Source organism: Polyodon spathula, chromosome 7 (genome assembly GCF_017654505.1).
Source record: "Polyodon spathula isolate WHYD16114869_AA chromosome 7, ASM1765450v1, whole genome shotgun sequence".
In the NCBI taxonomy this organism is placed as follows: domain Eukaryota; kingdom Metazoa; phylum Chordata; class Actinopteri; order Acipenseriformes; family Polyodontidae; genus Polyodon; species Polyodon spathula.
In genome coordinates, this window is record NC_054540.1 from 54830357 (window position 1) to 54842694 (window position 12338).

At 39.6% G+C, this 12338-nt stretch overlaps 1 protein-coding gene across 2 annotated transcripts; it reads right to left on the reverse strand.

Moving 5' to 3' along the window:
* Positions 1-806: 806 nt before the first annotated feature.
* On the reverse strand, positions 807-12039 carry LOC121318841. Of its 2 annotated transcripts, none has more exons than XM_041255946.1 (16): positions 11972-12039; positions 9443-9560; positions 9118-9331; positions 8049-8191; positions 7200-7362; positions 6187-6242; positions 5850-5989; positions 5464-5574; positions 4895-5017; positions 4350-4454; positions 4097-4255; positions 3276-3822; positions 3121-3175; positions 2330-2508; positions 2041-2123; positions 807-1665 (listed from the first exon to the last, which is right to left on the reverse strand). In XM_041255946.1, exons 1-16 carry the CDS (start codon positions 11981-11983, stop codon positions 1576-1578), a joined length of 2298 nt encoding a protein of 765 aa, XP_041111880.1. In that variant the 5' UTR covers positions 11984-12039; the 3' UTR covers positions 807-1575. The 2 variants fall into 2 exon arrangements, with proteins under 2 accessions (XP_041111880.1, XP_041111879.1); XM_041255945.1 differs by lacking the exon at positions 11972-12039 and adding an exon at positions 10524-11137.
* Between the last annotated feature and the right edge of the window lie 299 nt (positions 12040-12338).

Genomic DNA, 12338 nt, shown 5'->3' on the forward strand with positions numbered 1-12338 from the left:
ACAACACATTTTGATACATAAAAGTACAAAAGTAATCCAACATTAAAAAGGAATGAAACTTTGTGTCTGTTTGTAACACTGCATTCTCTGTTATATACAGCTGGTTTCACACACCAAGCGGTTACTAACCTTCACTGTAAAAAACAAACAAACAAACAAACAAAACAAACTGTTGATTTTACGGTAAAAAAAACAAAAAACAAAACTGGCAGCTGGATTGCCAGTAATATGCCGTATAAAAATAATATGACAGTATTACGGTAAGACTTTCTTGATAACCGTCATTTGTACAGTAAAAAAATGTTATCTGGTGAGCGAATTACCGTATAAATAATGTTATTACAGTAAAACCATGTAAAAATAGTATCAGACTTCATGTTTTACATACATTAGGGTAACCTTTTCCAGAGATTCAAACATCATAAAAAACACACGATTAGTAAAGTTCAGCAAATAAAAGCATATAAACTATTTTTATTAAAAGTTACAAAGCCGCCGCCGCAGCAGCCAGTCTCAACGAGCAATAATCGCCCCTCGCATTCACTTCAGAGGCTACGTTACTGCCAGCATTGAACTGAGCAAAGAACGGAGGTAAATAAAAGGAATAGAAGGCTAGCCCAGTCCAAGCTCTGACCTACCACAAGATGGTCACCACACAAAATATGAACAAAACACAATAAATTTTATCACTCCCTTGTGTTGAGGAACAATACAGGACATATATATCTATATATATATAATATATATATATATATATATATATATATATATATTATATATATAGACACACGTTCGCGTATAGCGCATATCACATTTAACTCACAATAACACAAACTACATTGTTAAAACACTGCTGTTTGCAATCAGCCCTGCAAGGATTCTGGGATTCCAGTTTTAACGTAATAAGATGTAATATCTACGGTATTTAACTGTCAACGCTACCCGTGTTTTTTAAAGAAATGTGGTCCTTTAAAACAATGGAAAATATCGTTTTACTTTAATGTAAAAAACTGTTTGTTTTAAAGGAATTTTTCTGTAAATATAAACATATTTTCTTCTTTTTAGTATGCAGGTAATTAGCTATTAAATCGAAGGTAAATTGTCATTTTATAAGAGAAGGCAATTTACCTGCACTGTTTACTAGAATTTTGCTGTTGAATTTACAGACATTTCTTACAGTGTTGGACTGCCTAATATTTACTTTTGGTAAACTAGCCCAAGATTAACCCTAATCAGGGTCTGCGAAACTAGCCATTGCCACAAAGCAGCATTGATTTATAATCTTAACCATTGGTCAAACTCTCAAGAAATTCACAGTACATTTTGTAAGCAAGGTAACACACAGTTTTGACACATATAATCCATCAAGAAAATATAGAACTTGTTTTGAAAACTGTATAAAAGTATCATAATCTTTCGCCTTAGGGACTACACAAGTGTTTACTCTCATAAGCAATGTCCAGCTGGTAATAGAGTTAAAAAGTGAGAGTATTTAGACCTGCCACCCTTTAGATCATTAAAATAGACCCTGTCTTCTGCAAGTAGAATCTTTGCCATCCCTGTGCATGGGTTTAGCTAAAGGGGTCTCTTCAGCCAGGGAATTGTCTGTGTATTCAAGGATGGGTCTCCAGGCACAAGTGCCTTACACAGAAACAAAAACAGCATCTAAAAAGAGAAGAAAGGAAAGCAGAAACTCAATGTCTTGCACATACACTGTACAGAGTCAAACACATCCTATTTCTCAGGGCTGCCAAGATGCAGAGTCTGCTCAGCTAGCCAGCTGTTTTCTGTCCACTGCTGGAGCATGAGGTCTGGAAATCAAGCTGCAGTGTATTCTAAACCACGGTTTAAAGGTTTGCACCATGGTGTGCAAACACTGAAGCGTCACAATGGGCATGTAGCCTGTTCTTGGTGTTTATAATATAAGGGAGAATAAACATAGAGGATGGCAATAGCCTAAGCAATAGAGAAGCTTGCACACTAGAAAGAAATCTTGAGCCTCCTTTTGTACTGTATTTCTCAGGAAACACACACACTCACATAAAGCAGCGTCTTGTTGGCCTCCAGATCCTGAAAGGTGGTGAACACGCTCTTCACATGCTTGGCTTTTATGACTAAGCTGTCTGTGAAATGAACACCGATCAGAGTTAACCAGCCGCAAGTTCCACTTAGAGTGTTTTACACATGTTCTTCTTTAACTAGATTTATTAAAACATATGTTTGTTTGTTTTTTTTAAATATACACACCCAGCATTACAATGCACTGGATCTTTGCAAAAGAATGTGCAGATAAAAAATAGTACTAGGCTAGTCTCAAAGGATTGCTCACATGGAGATAGGATTTTCAGCAGCAGTTCTTCTGCCCTCTCTTTGGTCTGGGTTTTCTCTGTGTGAGTTCTCTCTGGGCTGGGCTCAGCAGGTATTCCGTTGGGCCACAGCTTCTCACAGAGGTTCTCAATGTGGGCTGTCACCTGCTTCTCGTCCAAGTGAAGCTTCGATAACAACTTCCTGGGATCAGAGGACCGAACGAGTTTCAAAGAAGCCCATTGTTTTCTATTGGCTCCAATCGTGCACTCAATTCATAAATTGGACCAATTAAAACCCTGACCTCAAGCACCTCATTGAATTGTACTTATTAACCTGCATTTATTCCAGAATGGAAAGTCAGTCACAAACTCTGCAGTCATTTTAGGGTAAGGTAAGCAGGGATGCAAATATGACTCCCATTGCAAAGCAGTTTGCTAGATTTTACTATGAGTTTATAAGACACACCTGAGCTTGTTCCCTATATAATGGGGCTAATCGAGCTCATAGTAAAACCTGGAATGAGTTAAACCGCAATGCAACTGTAGTTTTATTTCCATCCCTGGGGCAGTAATGATTTTAGAAATCAGCACGAATATACACCAAATCCACCACCTATAACCCCAGTGCACATGACTCAGTTATTCCTACATTTCAAGGGTTAGCACAGCATTGTTACCTTCACTATACAATCATTCCCATTCAAGAAAAGCGAACAGGAATTGATGGTACTCGTTCCATCAGACTTGGAAAAATACTTTGTTGTAAGCACCTAATAAGCAAATCAATATAAAAACAAAACCTGGTTCAACTTACGGTGCCAGATAGGAAGATGGAATCAATTTAAAACAATGTACAAGCAATGAATTATCTGAAAGAGAAGAGCAAAATACAGGTTAAATAAAACTGTTCTCTGTGGCTTTCTTACAAGATAACCCCATGACCATTTCAAGGTATCATGCTGTACTTACCTGTTATTTCTTTTAGAAGCTCAAATATTGCTTTGGTCACTTCCTTCTCAGGTTTCTTTGTTTTTGCCTCTTGCCTGGTGTTGAGTTTAGCCTCTCCTTTTTCAGTCTTGCCTCTTAAGCATTTGCAGTCAACCACATCACCCGAATTCCATGGAGGGATTCCATTTGGAAGGGATGCCTTAGAACCGGAATCCTTAATACAGCATTCCATCTCGGAGTCTTCAGAGTCAGACAGATTACACTCACTGTCAGCTGATCCAATCAGGAGGGCTCTATACGCTATGTTGGACTGACCCGGATTTGGTTTGTCTCCCCAATGGGCTTTGTCCTCCCTGCAGACCTCGTCTCCAGTTGAGCCAGCACCCCCTCTGTCGGTTACCCCAGCTTCAGCTGCCTGGGGGGGCACAGAGTCACCAGCATCTTCTACTAAGTGATCTCTGATGGGGACAGAGTCAGTTTCACAGTCCCCTCCTCCTAAAGCTGAGCTAGCAGCATCCAAGCCATTAATTTCATCAAGAATCACTGTGTCTTCAGAACAATTCTGGTCCTGAAAATCATAAACAATTGTCAAATCATAAAATACTGTGATATTGATACATGGAGACTTCATAAGCAGAGACACATTAACACATTCCTTAAACTGCTTTTAAAGTTGCTTCTAAGACACTGGTGTCATTTATAACCCGTTCGAAGTTTCTGCTTCTACTTGCAGTAGGAGAAGGTTATACTGTAAAACACATCTTCAAGCTCTGCACTAGCTCCTGTGCAGAGAAATAAATCAATCATAAAACTGCGTCTTTAAAAGAATTATACATCCTCACCTCTTCCAACTTCTCGCCAGGGGCGAAAAAGGAAACAACGCTGTTCACAAGCCTCCACACTTCCATGAAAGGCTCGTCGCTTTCAAGTGGGGATTCTGGGGGCTGCAGAAAGCTGAAGAACTCCTCACTCTGCCTAACTCGGTGATTCAATACCAGCTTCTGAGGAAAGACATTGAGGAGGAGAAGATATGCTCTCGGCCGGTAATCAAATCATCTGTGATCACACAGACTTCTTACCAGGGATCACACTTACCTTTAATAAATCTTCAAGTTTCAGTCTGGCTTTTTCTAGAAACTCGTCATCAGCAGGCTGCCGCCAGCTTTCCACAATGTCAGAAATGCACGATAAACCAGGAGCCTAAAATTTAAATGTATCTTTATTTATAATTGCAGAGAGAAGGTGTAAAGATGTGTGTGTGTGTCTCAGTTTCATATTCTGGTTACACCACAGCACTAGCTAGTGTTTCGCACAGTCCACCTCAACTCATATTCAAACAGGCAGGCATACAGTACATGCACACGCCTTGCCAGCGTTTCATAAAATAGAAGGACAAGGAAGAAAACACACATGGAAGGGCCGTATTTAGACCCATTGTGTGTTTAATACAAAATTAAGACTAGCAGCTTATTTATGTGACTAAATGGCTGGGGTTAGCCGCAGCTGGATTCAACAGAATTTTACAGCACTAGGGAGCCAATCTCAAGATCTCAATGTAGGTGCTGTAAAATGCTCTAATAAAACCCAGGGGTGGCTCATTGCAGCTGGGTTTAGGTTGATCAAATCACCACTGCATTTACCTCTTTCAAACAACTCAGAAGCTGCCGAAATGCAGTCAGGGTCTGTTTCACATTCCACTGGAAAGGGTGATCTCTTTCTTCAATGTGAATGGTGAAAGACAAATCCTCATTCTCTTCCCACACCTGCAAGTCAACACCGTTTTTATGTTGTATTATTTTAGTGAAGTATGCACAGATCTTACAGAGCACAGAATGACACACGGCTACCACCTACAGACACATTCTCACAATGCGCGACAGTGCCACCTACAGACACAGTCTCACAATGCGCGACAGTGCCACCTACAGACACATTCTCACAATGCGCGACAGTGCCACCTACAGACACATTCTCACAATGCGTGACAGTGCCACCTACAGACACATTCTCACAATGCAGGAGAGGAGCTCCCCAACTCTTCTTTTGCATGTGCACACCTACCCTGGCACTCTATTCTCATCACATGTGGGTTATGTGAGCATCAAGTGAGCTGGAATGACCCAACAGTTACTCTCAATCGTTCCTCAAATCAGCAGTTCTGCAGGTGAAGAATGCTTTAGATTTGCAGTTTCTGATAACCAAGGCTTACCTTTAAAACCATTATCTCCCAATATCCAACTTTCCACACTTCATACGAAAAGACAAAAAAGTTCTCTGTGTAACTTATAACACTACCACTGTCAAGGTCTTCTGTATCAGCCTAAAAAAAAGATTTAAACAAAAAGGAGGCTTTTAAATGAAAAGACAAGCAATAATAATTTAATTTGATATTTAATGAATCAAAACGTTAATAGACAGATAGATAGATAGATAGATAGATAGATAGATAGATAGATAGATAGATAGATAGATAGATAGATAGATTAAATGGGCAAGCCGGCTACTGTGCACATGAGTAACTGGGTAAGAATGTGGTAGCAGGATTCTAATTCTAAAGCCCAATGTTACTTTAAATTGAAAAAGAAAAGGCCATGCCTCAGATAAACTGGGGTGTGAATTCTCCAGTCTTCTGAAGCTGTGATTTCCGGGTTCAGGATCAGCGTCTTCTTTGCGAGAGCTCTGCTTCTTGTTTTTCTTCTTTATTTTGAGTTTACTGAAAACATGTTTAAAAAAACCTAGTTAAAAAAAAAAAAAAACATGCATTAATAAAAAAAAAAAGCAAACAGATTTAATTCACAGTGCAAAAATTACATTTAACTGCATTTAAACACATGCTTTTAAAACTGCAAGACATGTCAGCACGATTAAAAGGGAATTTTAAACCCAAGTTCTATAAAACCCACAAGAATGGCAGATTGTTCTCATAACTCACGCATCTTCTTTTTCTTTTCCTCAGGTGCGTTTTCAGTCTCTTCCATTGGCGGGTCTCTGAGAAGTACAGTTAAGGACAGATAGGTGAAAAAAATGGACAGTAGGGATTATAATTCGGTTATAGATTACGGCAAAAATGATGAAGCTAATCATGACTACCTAAAATCATGTTTTAATCCTGTTAATTTCAACGTTCTCTTCAGTTTTACAGTAGCTCTGCCTCTTTCGCAAACCATTCTGTATTCTTTATAATCAAGCAACATTCTTCAAAGCAGCACTGGAATCTGCATAGAATCTTAAGGAGTAAGTAGTGGGGTTCCAAAAAATCTAGCGTTCCGCGTCCCCACGTGATGCTACAACTGTTTAAATAACGTACCTGTCATTTTTCTTTTCATTGTTAACATCCTGACAACTGTTTACACTTAGAACTTTGAAGTCTGTATCAAAGCTCTTTTCAAAATGTCCGCTCTAGTGCACTGACAGTGTCAGGATTACTGCCCACACTGTCAAACAGGTAACACAGCAATAACGATCCACGATGTGGTACGGAACAGAAAATGATGTCACAGCGCATCCAACATCTTAGTAAAAGAAGGACTTGCGCATTAATCTTAGGGAACAAAATGTTTTCAGACAGATAAAAAAAAACCTTTATAAAATCATCTAAAATTAAAAATGTACCTTTAAAAAAAACCTCTGGCCATTTCCTACCTCCAGATTGCCCTTAGCGGAAACGTGAAACCTCGAGATCTGGAGGAAAACCACTGACCTGACAGCACTGTTTGAAACAGTCTTTAAAACTAGAAGTGTAAGAAGTTATCAGGAAAAGAAATGAGTTACACTACTTAAACAGGTGTAGCAACACGTGGGCACTTCCAAAACTACATTTTCCAGAACCCCACTACTCACTCTTTAAGGATGTATAATAAGATGCATTTTGCAAAAGGATTTTGGTTTAACCATTGAAAGAGCATGAGGAACCTGCCGAGTGTAAATGGGCGTGTTTGTACTTACTGTGGCTCATCCGCTCGCTCGTCCTCCTGTGGAGGATTAACTTCTGCTTCAGCCACCACAGTCTCCACAGCTAACAGCTGAGCTGGTGCAGCATCGAACAAGTTCACCACCCACTGGTTTAGATGATCTGGATCTGACAGCATGCTAATCAAAGGATCTAAAACTAAAGAGACAAGGATGCCAGATAATATGCATCCCCCACCACAGACTACACGAAGAAAGTTGATGAACGTGACATATATTGTATCAACATTATTTAAAGAACAGTACAGTATAACAAAGGGCAACCAAATGCTTATTGAAAATGTGATAAGCGGTCAACCTAAGATGGAAGGATGGACAGACAGACTGACATACACCTCCATATATCCCCAGAATATGATACGCTCAATAGCTTATGATAAATAATGTCAATACCATGGATAAGAGGTTCTGCAGATGTATGCTGAAAGGTAAGTGTGATACAGACAGATGGATATGTTTCATGACAAAAGAGGTTCTTTAGATATACATCGGTATGAACACCTCCACTAAATTAACAAAGGTATACGCAAACACTGCCTCCTCCCCCTATTCTCCATAGCTGTCTTGGTCTCATTGGAAAGATGGGACAGTGCCATTCACACAGCTGAACAATTCATTTCAACCATTTGCATTAGGATCTTTCATAGTGCTGATGTGTTTTTTTGACATGGCATTGCTCAATAAGGGAGTGATCATCACTTCCATTTTGCAAGAATTACTCAACTTGACACCAGACAGAGTGAAAAACAAGAGTGTACCATAGTTCACACAAGCACAGAAAGGGTCCATCTTAGCAAGTGTAAATGAAAGATGGAAAATGCCTACCTTTCAACGATACAACTTCATTCACTAAATGCTGCATATAATCGAGTCCCCACAGTGAGGGAGGGAGCAGGTTACGAATCAGACTTTCAGAGCACTTTCTCAGCAGGGCCAGCTCTTCATCCCTGCACTGGGACTGCTTCTTCCTGAGAACACGCAAACAGCTGCTCTGAAGCCGAAATACTTGAAACTGAACAATGCGCTACATGCACAGTATAGAGTATTACAATATAACCTCTAGCTGCATACATAAATGCATTCACGGTTTGATCAGATTCAGCCAGACAGTCACAGGAGTAACTAATAAGCTTGAATTTAATAGAGGGATGTCTTTTTAGATTCTATAGACTCCTGATATTATGATGCAGTGGTATATTCAATGGTACTTTGATATACTTGTAGTGTGGTGATGAGCCCTGGTCCTGACACTGTGATGATGTTGGAACTTTTCATGAGCACTAAACAGGACTAATGGTGAGAGTTTGAACTGCTCAATTTGGGCGCTGGTATTCACACATGCACAAGCCACACTTCCTTAAAATTTAAGAAAGCTGCTATTTGGTGCAAATGCAACTCCGACTCACAGGGTATCGTGCAACATCCGTGGTGTAAATCTCTATCTCTCTTGTTTTGTTTGTCAAACGTTGCAGTGCAAAATATCGACATGGTGTTTGTAGCTAGGGCAGCAATGCATCCGGTCAATCACAGGGTGGGGAGGAAAACACCAAGAAATGGATCATTTTTAGATGTCAGTTTCGTATTTTATATTGAGGCGTCATAAAAGCATCTGAAGGGCTTGTTTGCAGAATTAGCAGTTACATTTAGACCTAACTATTGCGGTTAACAAAATCAGACTTATAAAAATATACTATAGTTAAAGAGAAGATTAAAGTAAATTACAAAGTTGCCTGTCCTCAAATGAGGAACATTTACCGCTCAATGAGTTATCCTGACAGTATATGACAATCGACCTAAAAGAAGAATACTATTAATGATATAATAAAAGAGAATATTATAATATCCCAATGAAATAAGGCAGAGAGCAGTTTGAAGAGGGAGCTGCCCGCCTTACCCTTCATTCAGACTGCTGATCCGCAGATGCTGATTGAGAATACGGATGGCTCCCACAGCCAGTGTCATCGTCTCCAGGTGCTGTGTTGTGTGAATGAGGTGATCCACGCTGTTGTGGAACTCCTGTAGCAGGGCCTGGTGGAGTACCTGTCTCTCTCTGGGCTCAGGAGCATCGTACCAAAGCAGGACAAACTGGGAATAAGCGCACTCAAACACTGTGGGGGTGAAAGAGATCCAATATCATCCAAAACTCTTGAAAGACCAACGTTTTCATCGCCATAAAATACCTGAACCGTTTTAAACTGCAATAGAAAACACAAGCCTACCCTTTCTTAGAGACTGCTTTAGGTGACGATACTGTGCCACTGGCTGGAACTCCTGCTTAATATTGACATTGGAATCAGTCTCCTCTGTACCAGGGTTGTTTTCTTCTTGTCTGGTTTCCTATAGAAACAACACAAATATATAAGGGTTGCAACATTCATTACTTCTTGATTGTGTTGGGATTTTCATATGCACACTGCCAGCCACATTCAGTAAGGCTGAATGAAATCACAAAAAAACAGTTCTGCTTATAACCCGGAACCGTTCCCATCCATTTTGTATTTTTGCTATCAAGCTGTGAGATGGTGGCCAAAAGGAGACAATGCTGTACACTTACACGTTCGATTGAATATCGACATAGAATATGGAAATACAAAGATCAAGTGGGGTTTATTTTAATTTAATACAACAAAGCAGTTATCATTTACCATTTAAAATAACACACAGTATTAGCTTTAAAATTATATACATCGTTTCCCCTTATCCCCGGGTGCATACACAGATAGCAAGATATAACTAGTCTGCCTAAAGACTACATCCTGTGGTTTTCAACACACAATCTTGCGATAGTCTCACATAAAAGATACCAAGGGTTTAAACAGAAATATTGCGTTTTTACCTATCAATAGAAACGTGCCTGGCTAAGTAATTACTTATTTATTGGTGTTAACAAATATAAAGGTTTGGAGACGGGTCTGACAGCTTTCCAAAATGTATACAAATGTTTTTTTTTCGGTTAATAATATAGACTACTGTATCACACAATATATGGAAACAGAACCACTCGAGCCGAATTTAAAGTACAAAGTGAAAAAGAACATAAAAAAACTTGGATTAAAAATCAGAAATGCACTTTCCGTATCTAAACTACTCTGACATCCTTAGTTTAAGCTATTTCTTACAAGTTGTGTGCCATTGAGCATGCCCTATAGACTGAAAGCTTAAAGTTTCTTAATTAAAAAAAAACAAAAAAACAACAACAACAAAAAGTTTATTAGGAATGTATCATTTAGCAGTCAAATTGAGTGCCTGCAGCTCTGTATAATTAATCTCACATTCAGGCGTGATCTGTTAAGAGCTTACCGTGCAGTGTCCCTCAGCAACAGGCACTTCTGTCTGCGTAGCATTTTCATTTCGAGAACTTCTGGTAACAGGGGTCATTGTAGCAGCAATCGTACCGAAACAACAATAGACTGCTGTTTGAATTACTGCCCATATATCGCCATAAAATAGCGAGAGAATAATCAGCGCTAAAGTTATCCAGTAGCGCCAGCGCATGGCTTTCAACTTGACTAGCTTTTTAAACGTGTCTTTATATTGGCGGTGTCCAGCTGTGCGAGAGATTTTGGACGCGGCTTGACTCTCATGTAAACGATCGCCGTGTTCTTTCGATTTCATTTCTCTCCTAAGGCGAGCTCAGTCAGGCAAACTAGCATAACCTCTTTCCCGGAAGAAACAAGTAAGAACGGTGGCTACAGACAGACCAGCGATCTTAGAAATTGATATCTGGGTTCGCACGCAAGTACTGTTACGTGTCTGTCAAGGTGTTGTGAGCTGGTGCACGATTACCTGTCAAGGTGATCGAGTCCCTAATTATTGACAGCAACTAAAGAGGGCTCGAGCACTGCTGCTTACTAAGCGTACATGAAATAATTTTGCACCAACTATGGTAGAAAATAAAAGCGTTCGAATGAAGCAGAATCACTAGGAGATGGGAGGGGTTGCTTGATACTCACATCCAGATGGGTGGTTTCCTCATACAGAAACCAGCCTGGTATCCCAGATCAATAACGCCTGGGATGTGTTGCCAGGGTACCACGACGTTCAAAGTGCAACGATAGTGTCTTGAGGTGTCCAATCATACCATTGAAAAAACTAGACGCATATCGCATGTTTACAAGGACTATTTGCAAAAGAAATGGGGCCATTTGACCCTTGACCTTGTTGGTGACCAAATCAAGCACAGGTACATTCTGCGGAAGTCGTTCATATTGGCATTGAATGTGGAGATTGATTCCTTTGCAATGTCATAATGAGAATTCAAAGGTGGAAACTCGAGTTGCTCTTTACCCGGTGCTAGTTTTGTATCTGCTGTCTGTGGGATAACACTATGTAACACAATTATACTGTAAATTTACAGTATAATCGTAAATCTCGAAAAACTACTCACTTCTAAATCTTTTGTAGTCATTTTTGTATTACTTTAGTATAAATACATGTTAATTTGGATTCATATGTTGTTTTTTTCTGACTTTATGTGAACGAAAAGACACAAAAGCGCCCGTTTTCTCATTGGAAATAGTGATATTTTGAAATGTACCTGTCTTGGTCACAAAAGCAAAGTTTGTGGGGAATAATAGACATTTTCTATACTTTTGAGGCATAAGCAATTAGGAAATAACACTTACTACCCAGGAACAAAAAAAAAAAAAAAAAAAAAATTGTTACACGGTGTAATAAAACGCGCATGCCAGCAATGGATGGCATTCAATCTGCCTCAGGGAGAGATCTTTTGAAGAAAATCGGTTTACCTTAACCAGCATGCGTCTTAATGCTGATCGAATCGTGTCTCTTTTCTGTTGAGTTCTGGCTTCTTTTCATTCACATCCCTATTCACACTGATACATTTTTCTTCAGAGCAGGCTGGACTACAAGTACCAGAATGCACTCTGTTCCGTGACACCCACGTGGTCACCCGAGAAGCTTTCTTCAGTGGAAACGGAGAGCCAGTAGTTTTCAAACGCAGGAGTGGGTGCAGTGTATTAGAAATGAATATACTGTTGAATTATGAGACTGCAGATTTCCGGCAGTACTAAGTGCAAGACGGGCAGAGGACCCTTCCAGTCCAGGGCTTTGATCCACTCATGTTCTGAAGGGTTTAGTTAAATCAATTAAACC

What these genes read in the sequence shown, in the direction of transcription:
- LOC121318841 (XM_041255945.1), bottom strand. Translation starts at nt 10,838, where the DNA reads ATGAAATCGAAAGAACACGGCGATCGTTTACATGAGAGTCAAGCCGCG. An exon ending in CACACCCCAGTTTATCTGAG is followed by an intron (nt 5,575 to 5,849) that starts GCATGGCCTTTT and finishes TCTTTTTTTTAG; the next exon opens with GCTGATACAGAAGACCTTGA. An exon ending in GCTGAAAATCCTATCTCCAT is followed by an intron (nt 2,124 to 2,329) that starts GTGAGCAATCCT and finishes TTCATTTCACAG; the next exon opens with ACAGCTTAGTCATAAAAGCC.